This window comes from Emydura macquarii, unplaced genomic scaffold, assembly GCF_026122565.2.
Source record: "Emydura macquarii macquarii isolate MOO-44397 ecotype Brisbane River unplaced genomic scaffold, CSIRO-AGI_Emac_v2 contig_1551, whole genome shotgun sequence".
Taxonomy (NCBI): Eukaryota; Metazoa; Chordata; order Testudines; family Chelidae; genus Emydura; species Emydura macquarii.
This window is the reverse complement of record NW_027131688.1, coordinates 11,738,141-11,760,247: the sequence shown is the minus strand read 5'-3', so window position 1 is coordinate 11,760,247 and position 22,107 is coordinate 11,738,141. Positions and strand designations below refer to the sequence as shown.

The following is a 22,107-nucleotide window of genomic DNA, read 5'->3' as shown; positions in this document are numbered from 1 at the left end:
AAGTCTCCCTGTAAAAAAAACCAGGGCTGTTATCTCCTGAACACAAGGCATATACTTGCAGATACTTTCTTCCTCCAAACAACTCTATTCTGGCTAAATAATAAAAATGACTGTAAAAAAATTCAAAACGTTAGCACAGGATGACTGATTTTTGGTTTACATATACCATATGGCATTAACATTAAGAGAAAAGGCATCCATCAATGCCAAATCTTTAACATAGAATCACAGAAGCGTAGGATTGGAAGAGACCACAAGAGGCTATCTAGTCTAGTCCCATGCACTCAAGTCACGACTTGATTCCACAACCTCCCTGGGCAATTTGTTCCAGTGCTTAACTACACTGACAGTTAAGAAGCTTTTCCTAATGTTCAAGCTAAACCTCCCTTACTGCAATTTAAGCCCATTGCTTCTTGTCCTATTCTCAGAGGTTAACGAGAACAATTTTTCACCCTCCTCCTTGTAACAGCCTTTTACATACTTGAAAACTGTTATGTCCCTCCTCAGTCTTTTCTTCTCCAGACTAGACAAATCCATTTTTTTAACCTTTCCTCCTAGGTCATGTTTTCTAAACCTTTAATCATTTTTGTTGTTCTGGACTTTCTCCAATTTATCCACATCTTTCCTGAAACTTGGTGCCCACAACTGGACACAATACTCCAGTTAAGGCCTTATCAGCGTGGAGTAGAGCGGAAGAATTATTTCTTGTGTCTTGCTTACAACATTCCCGCTAATACATCCCAGAATGATGTTTGCTTTTTTTGCAACAGTGTTACACTGTTGACTCATATTTAGCTTGTGATCCACTATGACCCCCAGATCACTTTCCACAGTACTCCTTCCTAGGCAGTCTTTTCCCATTTTGTGTGTATGTGCAATTGATTGTTCCTTCTTAAATGAAGTATTTGCATTTGTCCTTATTGAATTTCATCCTATTTTCTTCAAACCATTTCTCCAGTTTGCCCAAGTCATTTTTAATTTTAATCCTATCCTTCGAAGCACTTGCAACCCCGTCCAGCTTGGTAGGTCCACCAACTTTATGAGCGTACTCTCTATGTCATTATCTAAATCATTTATGAAGATATTGAACAAAACCAGACCCAGGGCCGAACCCTGCAGGACCCCACTCGATATGATCCTCCAGCTTGGCTGTGAACCACTGATAACTATGCTCTGGGAATGGTTTTCCAACTAGATATGCACTCACCTTTTAGTAGCACCATCAAGCCTATATTTCTAGTTTGTTTATGAGAAGGACATGTGAGATAGTACCAAAAGCCTTAATAAAGTCAAGATACGATATAGCTACCACTTCCCCACATCCACCAGGCTTGTTATGTTACTCTGTCAAAGAAAGCTAATAGGTTGGTTTAATATGATTTGTTCTTGAGAAATCCATGCTGACTGTTACTTAACTTATTATCTTCTAGGTGTTTGCAAACTGATTGCTCTATTATTTGCTTCATTATCTTTCCGGATACTGAAGTTAAGATGACTGGGTCTGTAATTCCCTGGTTGTTCTTATTTTCCTTTTTATAGATTGGCACAATATTTGCCTTTTTCCAGTCCTCTGGAATCTCTTCTGTTTACCATGAGTTTTCTAAGATAATTGCTAATTGCTCAGATACCTACTTAGTCAGCTCCTTGAGTGTTCTAGGATGTATTTCATCAGGCCCTGCTGACTTGAAGACATCTAACTTGTCCTTTCCCTATTTTAGCCTCAGATTCTACCCCATTTACACTGGTCTTCAGTATGTTAGACATTCGATCACTACTGACCTTTTTGGTGAAAACTGAAACAAAAAAGGCATTTAGCACTTCCGCCATTTCCACATTTTCTGTTACCGTCTTTCCCCCCTCATTGAGTAATGGGCCCACCATGTCCCTGAACATGAACAATCTTGCCTAGTAGTTCCGTGATATGCATTAATATAATCTTTAGCCAGTATTAATAAACTAATACAGCAGTTATTGTTCTTGCTCCTTACCTGCACAGTTAGTTTAGGAGGGTCTTTTTTTTCTGATCTCATCTCTATTACTGCTATGTTGGGTTTCTTGACCTTAGGTTGTGGTTTTGGAGGAGCTGGAAGAACAGAGGTAGTCACTGTAACAGGGTGTGGTTTACCTATAATTAATCCAGCAGGCTGTGGTGAGATGCCATTAATTTGCGTTTGACCTAAAGAAAGTTGTTCAAGAAACATAAAAACCTTTAATTTATCAATTAAACAGAATAAAGTTTAAACTTAATTCTGAATGTATTTGTGAATTTTATAAAAGTCAGCTTTATCTTCTTCCTCACTGGTCAAAATATGAGGCCTTATCAGTTTAAATATGTATGCATTTTTTAAAATCCATTTTCCCCCCATTGTTTTGTAGCAGTTCAATTGGCTACAGTGCCACCTAGTGCTAAGAAACAACAATTGCAGTTACCTATGCTACTCAAAAACTTGGGTCATTATAACGGACAGACATTCTTGTTCTTTGCTCTACAGCAGTGATTCTCAACATTTTACACATACTCCTGGGAGTACGCAGAGGTCTTTCAGGGGGTACATCAGCTCATCTAGATATTTGCCTAGGTTTACAACAGGCTACATAAAAAGCACTAGCCAAGTCAGTACAAACTAAAATTTCATACAGACAATGACTGGTTTATACTGTTCTATATACTATGAACTGAAATGCAAGTACAATATTTATATTCCAATTGATTTATTTTATAATTATATGGTAGAAATGAGAAAGTAAGCAATTTTTCAGTAACAGTGTGCGGTGACACTTTTGTATTTTTAGGTCTGATTTTGTAAGCAAGTAGCTTTTAAGTGAGATTAAACTTGAGAGTACGCAAGACAAATCAGACTCCTGAAAGGGGTACAGTAGTCTGGAAAGGTTAAGAGCCACTGATCTACAGTATATAGGCTATATAAAATCAATACCTACATTTCATAGTCTCTCTCTGCCTCCTACTATCTAGAACTAGTAGGCAGTTAGTCAAGATATGATTCAGGTTATAGCTTCCTTTCAGCTTTGACTGCAGCCCCTCTTTTTTGTATATTTGTTATCTTTAGGTGTCAGCTTAATATTAACCTCTGTCTACACACAAACAGTATTCAGACTATACCTGCTCTCAAGAGGAGACTATCTCAATGGTGATCAATATGCTATAATCGATTTGGGACAATATCATTGATATTGTTGGGCAGAAATGATCAATTTTTCTACTCTCTGTCATGCAGACTAAATTCCAGGGCCCAGAATCCATTCTCTGACCAACAATGGCTACTCCTGTAGAGCCAAGGGCAGAGACTCAGTGATGGAAAGAGTACCAGGGAGGAGGTTGCAGCAGTACAAAATGCTAGCAATCTGTCCTCCACCAGGATGTCCTCAAACAGAGAGCACAAGGAGCGAGTGGTGCTGGCTAAGAGTGGGCCAGCTAGAAAAACAGAGGATGCACAGATCCAGTAAATTCCCACTGCAGCCTCTGCTAGTTTAGCTTCTATGGAGTCCCATTAGAATTTAAAACTGCCCTCCCATAACAGGGTCCCGAGAAGAAGGGCAGCTGTAAATCTCAATGGGCACAGAAGCCATTGATATAGAGAGATAGGAGGTGCATCTCTCAGAAGCAGCAGGGATGAATCTGGCTCATACAACTGATTAAGTTTTTGGTTGTTCTTACCTAATGGAATAGCCATAGGAATTAGATGGCCTTCAAGTAGACCAGAGACATCAGGCTTTTCTCTGCTTGGGCTGAACAGATACTGGCTTTCTTTAAGTGGTAAAGAAAGTGGCCGCTGCCTCTTAGGACTGGTTATTATTTTCTGTGGGCAAGAGCTGGTTTGTGTTCTTGCTGACTTTACCTTAGTACCTGAAATTAGAATCAACTAAATTATACCTCTCTCACATACATACACATGTTGTCACATACTACAAGCTTAAGTAATACAGATTGTTTGATCGCAATAGCTATGCATAACTGCTTTAACAACAGAGAAGGTATGACCAATATTAGACCAAGTCTAATAAATAAAAAAGTTGTAGGTGATGAATAAGTTATATTCCTCAATATTGAAAAAGCAGGAAGACATTCTCTAAAGATACCCCAAACTCACGACTTCCCCTAACAAAACACCCACTTCATGGTACCAATGAATTTTCTTCAATTTTTATTTTGCACAGTACTCAAAACCAAGTGATCCGAGAACTGAAACTGCTACAGAAACATGTCGCATTTCCACAAAACAGAGTGAGCTGACCTGCAAGTATTTATGAAAGAGATAGAAAATTAAATAGAGGGTTGTATGTGCAACACCCCCAAGGAATAAGGGAAATTTTATATATACAATCCTATATTTAGTTAAAGAAAGCAGCTCTCCTTCTATTTAAATAACATGTAATAAAAATCTGAACATAAGTAGAAACTACCTCTTACACTGATTGAAAATAAATCACAACATAAAATGCCCAAGGTCAATTAGAACAGGAAATAACAGGTGAATACTATGCATTGCTGGCTTTACAATCCAATGAATGACAAACCTACACAGGCAGCACGTCAAGGCCCCTAAGCCTCACTGAACATAACAAACATATAGCTGGAACCTGTCTGGCTAATCTCTGTGTTAGTACTGTTAAAATAGGTATTAGAGTTATAAAAATGTGTTTAGACTTTATGAAATGCTTTTAAGTTGCTGCATGCATTAATTTCACTTATAATACCTGTATCCTATGCTAAAAGGCAGGGCTTGACAAACGCCGGGTGTCAGGTCACCACAGCGTCTAGGAATTTAATTCTGGCTCCTAGTATTTCTCCCAGTGAAGGACTGGGTTCTGGGGGGAGCAGCCACCGCGCTGCGGCCAGGGCGCCACTGCGTCCATGTGGCGGGGCCGGGAGGGGGAGCGCTGCAGCTGCCGCACTCCAGCCAGGGCACCCCATCGCTGGGCCCACGTTGTGGAAGAGGGGCGGGGGGAAGGGGCGGGGCCAGGAGGGGAGAATGGCTGCCGCGCTCCAGCCAGGACACCCCGCTGTTGGGCCCACGTTGTGGGAGAGGGTTCAGCTTAATGCATCTTGTGAAAAATAAATTCAGATCATCAATGCAAGAAGAAAGTTTAAGTGACTTATTGATGATTAATGTGAATGGCCCATCAGTGAAGGAATTTGATCCTGCGAAGGCTGTGGACCAGTGGTACTTCAGTTCAAAATCTACAAGGCATGTGCATGGCCACAAGATGCCAAATGAGAAATAGTGGAAGTGCAAAGCTCATTTGTCATTTTACATCAGAATGTTCTTTTGTATGACATAAATGTGCATGAAGTTCTTGTCAATGCTTGTTTATAGTAAGATATTATTTATTTATACCATTCAATGGTGAAACGTGAAATTTTTTTGGTACCCATTAAAACATAAAACCCTGAAAACTGAAAAATTCATCTGGCTCCTTAATTTTTGGGCTGGCTCCTAGATACAAAGCAAATTTGTCCAGCCCTGCTAGAAGGTAATATTTAAGTGCTTGTTCTGTGACTGTAAATCACCAGACAGGAGAGAAGCATTAACAAGTGTGAAATACTAGTTTCCAACAGCTGTTATCTCTTGCCCAACAAAAGAAGACCCATCAACACCAGACAAAACATTATGGAACATCAGAAGAAAAAAAGCTTTGTGCATTGCTTCCCCACCCTCCACATGAAGAGGAGATGCGCAATTGAATTCCTCCCAACAGCTGAATTTGCAACTGGAAGCAGAAGGGAGAAAGGAATAAAAAGCTCTAACAAGGAAGAACTGTGACGTGGACCATGTCTATGCTTACAAGCTTACAGCAGTAAAGCTGCACTGATACATAAATCGATACAGGCCCAACCCTATTCAACATTTTCAGCAATGATCCAAAAGTACATATAAAATCATTGACAAATATTTGCAATGACACAAAGATTGTCAGAGTGGAAATAATAATTAGGACTGAGCAGACATATAGAGCCATCTGAATTTCTTGGTACATTCTCTGTACATGATTTTCAAGTGCTTTTAACTATTCCCTTATTCTTGAAAAGAAAAAAAATCACGCAAATTTATCAGAAACTGGAGTTTTGTTTAAACAAAACATGTAAAGCATGACATATTTAAAACTTAAGTTCTTTTTCAGTTAAAATTATCCAAGCACAAAAAAAAAAATTATTTAAAAAACAAATAAAAAACTCCTTCACCCACTCAGATTACGCAGGAATAGATGGATGGAAACTCCCCATTCCCTCCAGACTTACTAGGAGAATTCTTGTACTGATATCAAGCATTATTCATGGAAGTTTAGTTGCAGAGGAAAACTGTTGAACAAGTTATAAATGACTGAAAAGAGCATCTCCAAACGTCCATTTCAGCCTTAACTAGCAGCATCTCTACTGTAACACTAATTTAATACAACCTAAATATATTCTTAGTGAAGGGGAGTCACTTTAATAAAATTAAATTTTCTTCACAATCAACCATAAGGCTAACTGCTTTCAATGGCTCTGCGGTCTGTGTAACATGCTATGCAATCTCCAGGAGTTGGAATCAAAAAGGGTGTTGATAAATTGGAGAGTACTCCAAGAAAAGCCACAAGAACAATTAAAGTGATTAGAAAACATGTCTTATGGTGAGAGACTCACTTGATTAAAGTCTAGAAGTATCTATATAGGGAATGAATATTTAATTATAGGCCCTTCAATGTAGTTAAGAATGGTGTAACACAATCCAATGCATGGTAATTGAAGCTAGACCAATTCAGACCGGAAATCAGGTGTAAAATTTTAACAGTGGGCATACTTAACCATTGGAAAAATTTACAAAGGGTGATGGTGGGTTCTCCATCACTGACAATTTTTAAATTAAGATTGGATGTGGTTCTAAATGAGCTGCTCTAGAGATTATTTTGGGGAGGTTCTATAATCTGTGCTCTACAGGAAGTCAGATTACATGACCACAATGGTCCCTTCTAGCCTTGGAATCTACGAATCTGCAGATGCAATTTTATCAAGGAAAAAGAGAGCATGTCTAATGTAAGCAAGGAAATTATTTTTAAGATAATATCACTTTCAAGGGCTGAACAGGGGATCACACCTGGTTCTTCATTGTATTACCTCTCTGTCTAGGTACTTATATAGTCTCCATCACTGTAGCATCTCAGCACCTCATAAAAAAAATGAACAAATTGATTCCTAACACCTATTTTACTAACAAGGAACTGAAGCACAGAGGATTTAAACAACTTGTCCAAGGTCACAGAAGAAGTGTGTGGCAAAGGCAAGTAATAAAATTAGGTATTTTAAGTACCAGTCAAGCGCCATCCTCCATCACGCTAAAGCCTCAGTTGGAAAGCGTGGAACTAGATTAACTTGATGGGAGCTCTACTTACAGTAAATGCTCATGAAAAGACACACAGTATATTCCTGTCTTCTCCCCCCCTTCCCTTAAAAAGAAAATAAACAGGTCTTATTTTATTTATCATCAAGATACAGAGAGATCAATGTAACTTGTACAGAGTTCCAAGTACAGGAAAGAGGGATACATTATTTTATGATCGTTTTATCACACCAAACACACATGCTGCTGCACAGCTAGTGCAACTCAATGACTTGGAGGAGAATTGCTTTGGGTACAGGCAATACAGAGTTCATTCTATCTTCAAAAAATAGCTTTTAAACTAATTATGTCACATCCTTCAGCAGCTCTAGAAGACTAAATATAGCCTGAATCAAGCATTTGGTTCTTTTTCTTTTATTCTCTATCCCCAACAGGTGCCACATTAAAGCACAATATTGGTTTATTAAAATTATGTGCAAATAATACCTTTATATTTAACCAACTATTTAATTATATATGTAGCTGATAGAAAGCAGTTAACACCAATTACCTACATATTGTTTTATGGATTTACAAGATTTATATATCACAAGATTTATATGGTTTCTGAATTGGTGAGGCTAGCCTCCCTGGGAAGGCTGTGACCTCCTGCAATGATCCAAACAGACAGACAGCAATTGCAGGAAAAAAAGCATTTTCACTTAGGACTCAGTAAAAGCAGAACTGCTGATTAAATAGTCATTAAAAAAGCTGTGCTTTCGGCCCAAGTCTTAAGAGTCCCTGTAAGAAAGAAAAATTAATCGTGTAAACAGCTCAACCATTTGAAATATTGTTCCAAAATGCACCATAAAAAGTTAAAGAAGCAGTTTCTCCATTTTCATCATGTAGAACTGAATATTTCTCTATACATTAGAGCATGTACATTCTCTATACATTAGAAGTTAAAGGGCAAAGTTTACTCTATAGCACGGTTTTTCAAATAGTCTCCAATCATCTTCATACTGTTATTTCACTGCAGGGGCAGTAATTTGTCAGATTAATTGGTCAGGCTAAAATAAGCATTAGGGCTTGCACACCCTCTCTGTGCCTTGGTAAACCAAGAGAAAGTCATTAGATTAATTAATGGCAATTAGGAAATATCCCTAAAAGCAAATAGTAACTGGTAAAGATCCCTTCCTCATGAGACTAACATCAATTTCCCTAGCTTCATGAAATTGCTAATGTGTACTATTTTCAAACTCTGTTTAGAACAATGACAACTTCACATGTACAGTATAAACATTTCAACCATTTTAAAATAAAAATATATTTTACAGCTTGTGATGAGGTGGGCTTACCCCTATTGAAAGAGTTAACCATATTCTGTGGGCGATGAAAGTCCCGCCCCCAGACTCTGCTGGGCATGCTCTAATTGTTGTCCTAGGATAAAAGGGAGCAGCCTAGCTCATTCAGGGGAGACCACCGAGGAGGAAGGACGCCCGGCAGGAGCTCTCAGCTGTGAGCCACTTCAGCCCCAAGGCAGGGGGACTGGAGACTCTGGAGACCTGCGGGATGCTTTCGACGGCCTGGAGGCTGACACCCAGTGAGATTCTGATGCGAGGGGACCCAAGGAGCCCAGACCACTGTGGCTGGGGGAACATAGGAAGTGGCCCAGCGGTATGGGGTGAGGGGTACCTCCCACCTGCGGCAGGTCAGTGTGTTGAGGCAGGATCCCCACTGACTTGGATGGAGACCCTCAGCTGGGATGCAGTGGAGTTGGGCAGGCCTGCATTCCCCCCTCACCCCGCCCCGGTCAACCCAGTTGGGGCGATAGCAGTCCCCTGTCTGAACCCCAGGCTGCAGAGGAGTGCTCTTCCCCCAGCCATCACGGTAGTCTGCTACCCACACAGCACCAACACACGGGTGTTTATTGACTCTGACCACTAGGCCGCACAGCTCTGACGCAAGGGCACTCATTGACTTTGACCATTAGGCCATACCGCCCCAGTCCCAAGGGTGGTCACTCTGACTTGGTCCCTTGAGCCACACAACTGAGGAGAGGCCAGTCAGGTAGATTGCAAAAGCAGGGTCGCTTCGCAGCCTCATCACCCCCCTAACTTTCCCTCCAAGGGAGAATGGTCTGGGCTTGCCCCATGACACAGCTCTTACGAATTCTTGCCAAGAAGTTATGTACCTCTTAAAAATATGGATTACAAAATACTTTCTACTAACTCCAAATTCTTCTTGATGGACTGCAACTGGACTCTGAAGTCCAGCCATTGGGAAATGGCAGCAAGAATAGCAATTGGCTAACAACATATTTTGGTAACATTTTGTCAAGAGAATTCATTACTACTCTTTGATATACACTGTATTGTTAATCATGATTACCATGTGATATTTAAAGCACAGTCTGACCTTTCTCCTAATCTGATCTTTTCTTGCTTAAAAAACAGTGTCAGAATTACCCATCTTCATCCAGTCAACCTCTGTTCATATAGCATATGGCATATTGACAATGCTCACTGAAATTAATACACGAAAAGCTTTGTTATGAAACAGATACGGTTGCTATACACCCCACCATGACACCAAGAAACACAAGCAAATAAATTAAAAGTTAAACCAACTAATCATCTGTACTCTCTACTCTACCACCTGCAGATACACACCTTATCCCTACTTCAACCATGTATGCCAAAGACCACACACTTTAGCCTTCAATCGCTTTCCAGAACCACAACAAACTATTCCTTTCAATCACACAAGACTTCATATCAGCCTTCCCTTCTGTACAATACCTTCACCACATTAACTTCTCTCACTGTAAATGTGTGGATATTTAATGTAATAGCTTGGTAACTCACATTCTCCCTCCACAATCTCCCATAGTGTCTTGTCTTCTATACTCCTCTTTATGCTTACTCTCCCTTTCCTACTCTTCATATTCTTCCCCAATTCCTCTCTTATTTCTCTGGCTTCCTCCTATATTCTCCTAGATGTCCCCTACATGTCCCCATTTTCCCCCTCCTGCACTACACATTCCCATCCAACTCTCCTAGGCTTCTTTCTTGCTTCTCAGATTCCCCTTCCTTCTCAGTCCTTCCAGTGATCCTCTCTGCCTCCTCACACATAACGGGCAATATAGCATCATTTTCACTGGGAATGACTGAGGGGGATGGTCATATTTGCTAAACTTTCTCCTGCATAGACTATACGAAAACAGAGGTCTCCAACAGCTTCAGTCCTACTGAGAACAATGGGAGATAGCAACCATTTTGATAGAGGGCAATTCTTTGTGTTTCTTCAAAGGAGAACAGACTCCAGGTTTTGCTAAAAGATAAACTTAAGTTAATAAGAATAATGGCAAAAATGACCTTTAATCCTACCCATAATCCTAAAAGGCAGCCCTCACACTAGATCAACTGAGGATTCACCTCTGCCAGTTTTTGTGAAGTGAGAAAATGCTTTTTAAAATAAAGCAGAATTCTGACTGCCGCAGACAAATTTCAACAACAGTTTCAAACATTTTAAAGTAGAAATGAAAAGATATCACACACAAACTACATAGAAATTTCAAAAGGCATAAGAACTAACACTATGTGAAATTTCACACTGAAAGGCTACCTACATGTCTAGAAAAACAGATATTTGGCTACATTGTAAACCCCATTTTAAATGCAACTCTAACTATGAAAGTATGACCAGTTTAATAATTCAACTATATATTTCTTAAAACACAGTAAGCATATTTTGAATTGATCATGGATCGCTAATCTGTCATAAAAAAATGACAATATATGAAAGAGACAGGATCTAACGTTTGATATAGTAACAAAAAAATACCGTCAGAGAATTATGTGCACGTTAAGAAGGCTGAAGATGAATTTCCATTGCAAATATGAATATCATAGCTATGCCAGTAAGAATATAACTTGTTGATTTTATAACATGTACTGGGGATGGCATTTCAGAAAGGCTGTCTGTCAAATAACGAGAAGAAAAAAGAGAACAGTTATCAGAATGCACTGAAGCTTAACTTGGTGTATGCCTTCTATAAACAAGCAACTGAATCTGCTATAAGAAATTTGAAAAGAAAAACCTGAAAGAAATCTAATGGGAGCATCTACTTGGAAGTAGATAATGGGAAGTGATGATAGACAGACCTGTTTATGTCAAAGGATTACTTACCCCTAACACACTCTATCACTTTTGGTCTTTGAGGTTTGGATTTGGGAGATGGAGAGTTGAACCTGAGATATGGAGCTTTTTTAAGCTTGCTGCGGTGGCCCTGGTAAATTGGTTTCCCATATACTTGGGACAGATACTCTTCATTCCACACCACAGCACTTGCTGTCAGAGGTCCCTGCACAAAAGAAAAGCCATTTCTAAATTCTCCTTATGTGAAGGACTAAATGTGTAATTATTGCTATACATTTTCTTTCCAGCAGTTTTACATTTTGTGAAGTACTATGGACAAATAAGATACAGAAATTAAACAGTGTTAGATGAACTGTAAATCTTGGGTTTTATTTTTTTTAATTTTTTTACTTCCTATGTAATTTGACAATTAGTTGTCCTTATGCATAACAACTTTTGCATCAATCAATATCAAGTATACAATCAACTTTACCTTATTTATATTCTATTACATATGATTTATTAAGCACCAATAAGCTCTGTACTCTACAAGCACAAAAATAAAGCCAATCCACACAATGGAAACCCAAAGGAGGGGAGCCATTTTATTTTAAATTTGAATTTATGGTGGTATTAATTATATATGAAGTAATGCACATTCAAACAACCCTTTAAACAAACCCTACAAATCCTGTGCCTTACAGCATAATTGTCCAAAATTAAGTGTGTAGTATTCCAAATACTGCCCAACTAGCATTGTGTGTAGGGGAATATTTGCCTTACATGTGAATATTTTAGTTACTGTAAATCATAAGGCAGGACATTGACAGTTCCAATTCAGTTCTCTCCTGGAAACTGAAGTAGGGTAGTCATTACCAGAAGGGAACTCCAAATAATAAACAAACCACTTTACCTCTGCCCTTCCTTCTTTCTTCAGCAAAGTTTCAGAAACTGAGTAACCTCTCAAACTCTGCCTTCTGAAGTTATCCTCTGTCTGCTTCTGAGAAGGCTTAGCAGCAGATAAATACTTCTTTGTCAAGGATCCTTGGATTTTTTTAGTTTTTGCTTTAACTTCTTTGTCGGCCTTCATAACCCTGGTGTTCTGTGTTCTCTTGATCCATGGAGCCTTTTGATCTTTTTGATTATATTGTGTTTGTTCATTATCACTTTTTGCCATTTCCGTCTAAAGATAAAATGGAAACATACACTTGAAAATAAAATCTTGTTTGACTATCAGGAGAGGCTGGGGACAACTCTGAAGATCTGACAAATGGTTTGTTTTTCATGTTAAACAGTAACTTCACAGTGATTTTCATTAAGCTAAACAAGTTTTAATATAGGTCTGAATATTTTGTTGTTAAGCTATAAGTTGGCATAATAGTCTCCTGATGTTTTCATATAGAGTGAACATTATTTCTTAAAAGTCTACATTTTAAAAAACTATAAGAGTGTCTTACAACTTGAGAAACTTGAACTCAAACATTTTCTTCCAGCCATACCTGAATTTCCACACTGATTGCTTTAATCCACTCATCTACAGTCTTTCTGATACGAATCTCCTCCAATACATCTCTGAAATAAAAAGAAGGAAGAGCTATGTTGGGTCAGTGTTTCTCAAATGGTGATGATTTAGTTCCTGAGTATGTACTGACCTGTTCTGAGGGAGGCTTAAAAAACCACAGGGAAAATAAGACTATTACAGTACTTACCTACAATTCTTGATCTCTGAAGGTACTGAATATATTTACACTACTTTCCCACACCTGGGCCTGCATTTCTAGCACATCATTGCTGGAAGCTCCCATATTTCTATGTCCTAGCACCATTAACATGCCTCACAAGTAGGTGCCAGGCACTTGCTCTGATGAGATGGCATAGCAGCCTCTACTGCCTCATCAGTTCCTTTTCTGAACGAAAGGTGAAAATACTATAGCATGCCACTCTTACTTCTGGGCTGCTGACAACAGCACTGCCTTCAGCGCTGGGCACCTGGGCCAGCAGCTGCTGCTCTCTGGTATGCAAACCTTTGAAGAGAGACCACCTTTTACAAGTGACCACTTTTGCTAACTCCCATGCGTGGTCCCTCTTGGCTGGTTTTACTGTACTTGCAAAGGAGCTCATCTTATGGACTGGAAGTCTAAATGTAAAAGATAACAGGGTCACAGGAACATTTTTCATCTCTTTGCTATTTAAACTCTCACAGGGCCAGAGACACTAAACTAAGGCAGAGATCCCCAGAAGTTAATCTGGGGTCTGCCCTGAAAGACATTTTGAATTGACAGATAAACTACATCTCAGTCATCTTTAGGAACCACAGATGGTGACTCATTTGTATGTATGTGCTTGCTTACTTTAACCTGTAAATAACTCTCATTTCTTTTTCCTCATTATAAACCTTTGGTTAGCTTATTACAAGATTGGCTACAGGCATTGTCTTCAGTGTGAGATCTAAGGTACAAATTGATCTGGTCTCTTGGGCCTGGGAGCAACCGGAATATTTTGTGGTCTTTGGTGTAAGTGACCATTTATCACTTTAAGTCCAGCTTGCCTGGGTGGCAAGATAGACTGGAGAGCCAAAGGGGACTGTCTGTGACTCCATTATAGTGCTCCAGGAATTCACATTTGTTATTGAGCTGGTGAAATCTAATTATAGAACATACTACCATCTTGGGGTGTCTACTCTGTTTCTGACAGTCTTCCCTGTAGTAGGCTCTCACAGTTATGGGCCACCCAGACAGCATGACACTCGGATTCTGTATTAAGCATTCACCAAACAGGCTAAGTTATTTGGGTACCTGGAAATTACCTTCAGCTACAAAAATTTGATCCTTAACATCTGAAGTTGATGCTGCAGAGAAGTTAGAGTTTTTAACTGCCTCAGAAAGCACTGGCACCCCTGGTTTGGAGGCTTGCCTAAAACCCATGCAGGCCAGGCTGCACTGCCATGCCAGAAAAGGAACATGTATCAGTTTTCCTTCCAAAAAGTCTCTAAATTTCTCAACCATTTTTAACCCTCCCTTAATTGAAAGCTTATTTTTTTTTCCCAGTCAAACTAAGCTTAAGAGATTCTAGAAGGTAAAGTAGAAACTCAGAACTTGTCCCATCATGTCTGTGTGAGGAAAAATGAAATTGTGATACTGACAAGAAACATAAATTCAACTGGATTGACACAAAAAAACAGCAATTTCATCATTTGTCACACCTGAACAGGAAAGAATAAAACTACATCATACTAGAGAATGGCTATATATACTTCAAAATGAAAAAAGTAGCGTATGTCCAGGAAGACATGAAGTAAGGGGATTTGTTTAATGAAATACAAATATTTTATATTGCTGACAGAGCAAAAACAAATTTAAAAGCCAAAGCCTGCCATAATGTGAATATCCTATAGAAGTTACAGGTATTAATCTGAGGAAGAGTCTTCCAGATGTGAATGGCATACAGTGTTGTTGTAGCTGTGTTGGTCCCAGGATATTAGAAAAAGAAGATGGTTGAGGTAATATCTTTTATTGGACCAGCCTTCAAGCTACATAGAGCTCTTCAGAAACAGAAGAGCTCTGTGTAGCTTCTTTTTGTTAAGCTAAATAAACTGAACTCCTTAAGGCTATTGCTAGAAGGCATGCTTTCTAATACTTTAATCATTCTCATGGCTCTCCTCTGAGCCTTTTCCAATTTTTCAACATCTTGAATTGTGGGCACCAGCATTCGACACAATATTCCAGCAGCAGTTGCACTGGTGCCAAATGCAGAGATAAAATAGCCTCTCTATTCCTACTCAAGATTCCTCTGTTTGTCTCCAAGGATTGCATTAGCTCTTTTTGGCCATAGCATCATACTGGGAGCTCATGTTCAGCTAATTATCCACCTTAAGCTGCAAATCTTTTTCAGAGTCACTGCCTCCCAGGATAGAGCCCCCCCATCCTACATTCTTTGTTCCTAGATGTATATATTTAAGGTTAGCCATATTAAAACACATATTGCTTGAGGCCAGCATTCCAAGCTATCCAGATCACCCTGTACCAGTGACCGGTTCTCTTCACTATTTACCACCCAATTTCTGTGTTGTCTGCAAATTTTATCAGTATTTATTTTCTTCCTGGTCATAGATAAAAATGTGAAATATGTAGAACCAAGAATTTTTTTTATCTAGTACTATGTGTAGAGTGGGTAGTAGCATGGAAGATTAAATGAGATTCCCACCTGTTTGTAGTCAAAGCATTAATAAAGGTATACATGGCATCTCCATCTTTTGCACGAATAATGGCTTCCAAATTTTCTTCCAGGACTTTTTTATTGTTTTGTACTCCTCTTAAAATCCTTTCAGCATCCTTCAGCACAGATTTTGGTGCTTTAACTGTCTGAAGAATAGATGGCTTGGAGACCTGATGATGTTCAGCAAGACTAGGTGCAGCAACAGAGTTTGTCGACTGAAATTTAAGAAAAACAATTATTTTTTAACATAACAAATCATTTTTCTAAATGGAGTACATTAATCTGATTTACTGTTGATCTATTACCAATTCTAAGGCCCAATCTAGTAAGGCGGAGTGCAACTACCATTGACTTCAGCCTAAATTGAAGAGAGAGATCAGTGTCTTGCAAAGTTAGGTCCAACAGTTAAACAAATGGAAGGAGATCTGAAACCTGTCAAACATTCAAGTATAATATACCGTGTCTGAGGCACAATGCTGATAAAACATGAAAGCAACGCAGCATGTGAAAAAGATTAAACCATTAAATATAACTTGTGATGTCTACTCCTTAATCTCTCTGTTCATCAGCATTTAAGCATAATTAATTATAAAAGAATAAGGATTAAATTCTGCCTCCATACACATGCACATAACTTCCACTGACATCAATCTGGTCCTAAGGAACACCAGGTAATATAGCAATACCTAACTCAGTAGCACCATATGCTACTGCCATCTTTGCTTATGTTTACATCTTTGTAAGAAATACCGAAAAAACTATTAGCCATTTAATTTGCAAAACATTTCACCAAGTCAAAAACAAAATTAGTAATTAAACCACTAAGTGTGAAGACAAAGGCACCAATGCATACGAACAGAGAGACTGAAACCGTTACGTCATCATACTCTGGTTTGGAGGTACGCAAAAGATGATGCCTGGTCTCCACAAAAAGAACTGGGGAAGAGATGCATGCAGAGAAGAATGCTCTTCTGGAGTTAGTAATGACCAACTGAAGTGACCTCAGGCCATGTCTACACTGCAAACTTCTGTCAATTCAAGTTACATCAGCATCCATCCGTCGCAGTTAGTATATTGCTTGCACATGTGTGTACTCGGCTCCTTGTGTCAGTGGTGCACATACTGACCCGGAGTGCTTGTAGTGATGCAGAGCACAGTGCGTCATTGTATCCAACTGTGAACTTTGCCACTGTCCAGCACACTGTCGTTTGGGAAGTTCTGGCAATGCCTGATGGGGTCGAAATGCCCTGATGGGGTCGAAATGAGTTGCACAGGAGAACTGGGAGCATGGAGTCAACTTCCTAGTTTGCAACAGCCTCCATCCCATAATATGTCTGTATCTCATAATTTTCACATCTTTTTTTCAAAATCCCACATGCCTGCATGGCCCTCTTTGCTGTCTGCCATCTTTGACGGAAGCCTGAAGCCTGCACAGCTCTGCACTATTGCTATGAGCATTGCAAGCAAAGGGTGCACAATCCCGGAATATTTGCAGAGCCACCAGAACTACCAAATGAGTGGGGAACATGACGATTCCTTGGAGGACAGATTGCTGTGGGACATAATGAGAACAATTCAAGGCTGTTGGTGGCATTCACAGAGCAGCTGCTGATGGTGGAGAGCCACTTTGGAAAAAGGCTCTGGCTTGACAAAACAAAAGAGAGCCCAACGCTTCAATGCATGGGGCTTGATATTGCCTGTGGAGGTCTGAGTATGCTACAAACTATCTATCACCTTCATGTAAATTTAAGAATAAAAATCAAGATTAACATATGTGCTTAATAAAACATCTGAAATTACTGAAAAAGGTGTAACATCAGGAATTTAGCTATACGTTCAGTACAACCTTGAAATATTTAAACCCAGAGCTATATTTCTATGTACACACAGAGCGCAAAACAGTGATCACATTAGCAGTCCACCTGATACAGAGTTGAGAGGGCAGCATTCATAGCCTTTTTTCCCCACGTTTATTTCACTAAAACAGAATATCAAAAGTCACAGAACTATTGAAACCGTACTTTGAATGTAACGGACATCTTTTGAAAAAGATGAAGATAAACGAAGCAGCAGAGTTTCTATACTGTTATGTCACTCCAGGCATTTAAAAAAAAAAAAATCAGAACAATTTTAAATATTACACTGTTTACACCAACAGTTCTGAAACAATTAAAAAATCCCACCATACCTTAACAAAATCATTCATGTCTGATTTCCATGCCTTTGCTTCCTGGGAGAGGAGGAGAAAGACAGAGAAAGGTCCTTTGAAACTTCAACAATAAATATGTGTCAGAATTAAATTCAGTATTTAGAAGTTAGGCGTACAAAAAGTCAAAGTAAAATATGATGTATGATGTCTTCAGCATGCTTCTCTTGGACAAGAGGAGTATCCTCAAGCAAAACTTCATTTCTTTAATCTTACATGTCTGTCTATGGTACTTATGTGGCACCCATTACCAGAGTATCTGAGCACCTCACAATATTTAATGTCTTTATCATCAACAGCAATGTTAGGCAGGAAAGGGCTATTTATTCCCATTTTACAGATGGGGAACTGAGACACAAAGTGACTTTCACAAGGTCAGCAAGCCTGTGGCAAAGCAGAGAATTGAACCTGGGCCTTCTAAGTCCTAGAGCTGTGCCCTAAGTACTAGACCATCTTTCCTTGTCTCAGATCTTTTGTTTGTCTACAGTGTCTAAGCTGGAATCATGCTTGATCCCAAATTCTTCTTTTCCTCCATCTCCTGTCTGCAAATTTACCTACTACTGGCTTCTCAGCACTGCCTATGTACTCCACTACTTCAACTCCACCTCTGCTAAAATCCTCATCTGTGTTCCAGCTGACTTTTCTTCTTAAGCAGTTAAGCTGTTTTGCTAATGAAACTACACAGAGGAGGCCTGACGGGTATCTGTGGGTATCTTTGCTTGCTCCACTAATTAAATACAGGAGATTCTTTCACCCCTCGCCTTTGTTCAACCTGCCATCCCTTTCTCCTCTTCTGTCCTTTTAAAGCAAGTGCTCCAGTATTTCCAAAGTACTTCCTGAATCCTGGCACTAGCCTTCAACATTAACTCTGTTCCACAGATAATGCTGCCACCATTAGATCAGGCCTTCTGATACTGATGTGGCTCCAAAGCAGTAGCACTATAGGTACAGCACTAGATATTTTTTCATTTAAGACAACTTAGTTCTGTAGAGCCACACTGTTTTAAATTGTTTCAGCTGTGTTTCATAAATAAAACATTAAATATACATAAATAGCTAAGTCAGCTTCATTTTTAAAAGCCAGCAATTAAGCTTAACTGCTGCCAGCAGAGACCTACTTCAATAAAAGGGACTAGCTCAGCAGAAGAACCATGCAAGTAACAGCACCGGAGATAAAATTTTGGAAATTGGGCTATTTTACTATAAGAAATAGCTGTCAAGGTGGGAAAGGACTGGTTTAAATCATCCCCCCACATTTAATAAACGTGATAAGCCAAATGTGAATGGAACAATCAGGTCTGCAACTAGAGTACTTGGGGAGAGAAGAGAGGACAGCAGAAAGCAGCATTTAAAAATCACAATATTTAAAAAACTTTGAAGTAAAAGTTCTTTACTAATACTATTACTCTATAGTCTGGATTTTTAAAGTTACTGCTTTGGTAAAGTAACACAGTGGCTTTATAATCCAGATACAAATGTATGTTTGTTGGGAGATAGTTATACCCCTAAACCATTTTCAGACAACCAGGTTATAACTTTCAGCCAAGTTATTTAGTAAACATAATGTTGTTTAGAGAGTTGGAAGCAATGGCAATCTTTGTAGGTACCAGATATCATAATTCTGCTTACATTTTCTTATTTTTCTTATTGAAATGGTAATCATTCCAACAATATCATCACCTACTTTACCTGTAGCATGCCATGCATTTCTCTTTTCAGTTGGCCAAGATCTTGAAGCACATCTTCTGCTTTCTTCACTGTTTTATGAACTGGATTGAAATCTTGGAGGGGGCCTTCAAAGGCAGGGACTGAGTCAGTCTGCAGGGCAGCAGGCCTGCTGGGAAGATTACGTATTACTAAAATCTCACAGCTACCTGACTGACTTTAGAAACAACTGGCTTCTAATATGAGGATTTTAACATAGATTTAAACTTTGCACAAGTATCAAATCTTTACATAGAAAGGAAATTGCTTCTTCCCCCAGAGGCTTTGGCCAATTATATTGCTTCTTTTGTTTAATAATTACAGTATTTACACTACTGGGAACAAGACAGAAAAATAGTAGCGATTAGTTAATTTCCAAAGTGAGAAGTTTCTCAATTTTCCAGTGTTATTTCAATTATTTCAATCTGAATTTAAGGTATAATTTCACTGTTAATTAAAGAGAATATTTTTCAAAGTGCTTCGTTCCCCTCCCCCAAGCCACTACCTTCCAGCCCTCTGCAACATACGGAATATACCCAGAAGAAGGTAGATCACCCACCGTGCTGTTGTGCTCCAGAGAGCCCTTTCAGCCCTTTGGGAGAGTGATTACCAGCCATCATTACTTACAGCTGTCCTAAGGTTACTTATGCTGTGGTCAAAACAAGCCCTTAGCAGCCCTGGAAATTGTGGAAGCAGAATGGTAGCATAAAGCCACCTTTGCTTTCCCTTTTTAGGTCCTGCACCAAGCACATCTTGGTCAGGCCCAAGCCCAATCGCTCTAATATCTCTCCTATATCTAAACACATACCTAAGTCATATTAAAAATAAAAAGTCTATATACACTTCTGATTCTGTCACATTTACTTACCACTCTCCCTCAGAATGCCAGGCCATTCTGGTATTGTTTAATGATGCCTTCTCAGAAGATCCAATTTGTCTCAATGGAGTTTCTTGAGAATTCAGAATCTGCTCCAGAAGTCTCCCTCCACCTGCAGTAGAAAAAACATAGATGATATTATTATTATTAAGCATATTTAATGCACTTTAAGTGGCTGATTTTCATTTCCAGAAATAAATATTTAATTCATTTAAAAAAAATAACCACTGTACAATATTTAACTAGACTTATGAAAATATCACAGTGGAAACTATTTATCAATTAGGTTTTAAAAATCATAGAATCATAGGGCTAGAAGGGACCTCAAGAAGTCATCTATCTAGTCCAGCCTCATACACTAAGGCAGGGCCAAGTATACCTAGACCTTCCCAGACAGGTGTTTGCCCAGCCTATTTTTCAAAAACTCCAATTATGGGAATTCTAAAACCGCACTATACTACAAAGTTTTGCTGGCATAGCTATGTCAGTTAGGACTGTTAAATAAATAAATACATCAAACCCTAACTCATAGACATGATCGTATAAACACCCGGGTAACTCTTCTGACATAGCCAACTCAATATTTGTAAGCACGATAATGCATTCCTACACAAACCACTTTACACTTGACTTTACTGCATTTTATTTTAACTCATTCTTCCACTGTAACGAAGGCTGAACTGCACTTTAATCTTATCCTCTCCCGGGTATGAAAAGACCCTTAAGGGTGTATCATCCATGTTTTGGGCTCTCTTCAACATTTCTTACTCAGGAGTCAGTAGTTTTGCCTGAGTAAGGAGTATCAAATAGGACCATTAAATAGCAGACTCACCACGTCCTCCTTCAAGTCTAACAGGAAAATATAAATACTACTGGACACAGAATGGACCCCATTCAACACCTGCTTCCAACTTAACAACCACCTTTCATTACTTTGATATTTAATATTAGGGTCAGAGTGCAATGGTAGTAGCGTGGGGAAGCTCGCCCAGTGTTCATTAACAGTACTGACCTGAACTCCAGGAGTCATTCATTTATTGCCAGCACTAACCCTTCACCAAACACATTTTTAGACATTTCAAATGTGTATACCTAGATTCAGGTAATGCAATAAGGATAGTCTTCAGACAAAGTGAAGATGACACAGGCAATAATAGCCACTGGCCATGTCGATATCAGTGAAGGGACAAAGGAAGGCCATTTCTGAACTTTCCTCTGACTCTTACCCACAACGCCTCCATATGCTGATTTGGGCACATTTTCCTTTTCTGCTATAGGTCTCTCTTTCTTTGAAATTTTCTGTGAGATTTTCCCATCCTTTGATACAGGTACAGGAGCGTATCTCCGAGGCGCTGGTGTCGTTAGAGGGGATTTCTGTGTATGCACACCATAATTTCCAAATTGACTTGAATATGCTTAAATTCAGGGGAAAAAAATAATTAATGCAAATAATTTTTTTTGTAATTCAAAGTTAAAAGATTGGTTTCCTTTTAAAAAACTCTTCAAAAGCATACAGAAATTTTTAAAAAATCCCCACAGAAATATAAAACATTTCCATTAGCTAGACAGAGATTTTAAAAACAGGTAGTAACTTTGATACCGAGGAGAGTAAGTGGAGGATGTCTACACTGGAGCTGGAAGATGTAATT

General features: G+C 39.0%; 1 protein-coding gene across 3 annotated transcripts in view; it reads right to left on the bottom strand.

Moving 5' to 3' along the window:
* KIAA0586 (KIAA0586 ortholog) overlaps positions 1-22,107 on the bottom strand; it is a 117,092-nt gene that overhangs the window by 68,599 nt on the left and 26,386 nt on the right. For 2 of the 3 annotated variants that reach the window (XM_067554875.1, XM_067554873.1), the window contains exons 9-18: positions 21,685-21,873; positions 20,450-20,570; positions 19,567-19,714; positions 17,860-17,901; positions 15,660-15,886; positions 12,956-13,028; positions 12,370-12,639; positions 11,508-11,682; positions 3,677-3,865; positions 1,989-2,176 (exon numbers count right to left, since the gene is read on the bottom strand). In XM_067554875.1, coding sequence (XP_067410976.1) covers positions 1,989-2,176; positions 3,677-3,865; positions 11,508-11,682; positions 12,370-12,639; positions 12,956-13,028; positions 15,660-15,886; positions 17,860-17,901; positions 19,567-19,714; positions 20,450-20,570; positions 21,685-21,873 — 1,622 coding nt within the window. The remainder of the gene's footprint in view (positions 1-1,988; positions 2,177-3,676; positions 3,866-11,507; positions 11,683-12,369; positions 12,640-12,955; positions 13,029-15,659; positions 15,887-17,859; positions 17,902-19,566; positions 19,715-20,449; positions 20,571-21,684; positions 21,874-22,107) is intronic. The other variant, XM_067554874.1, reaches the window with a different exon arrangement.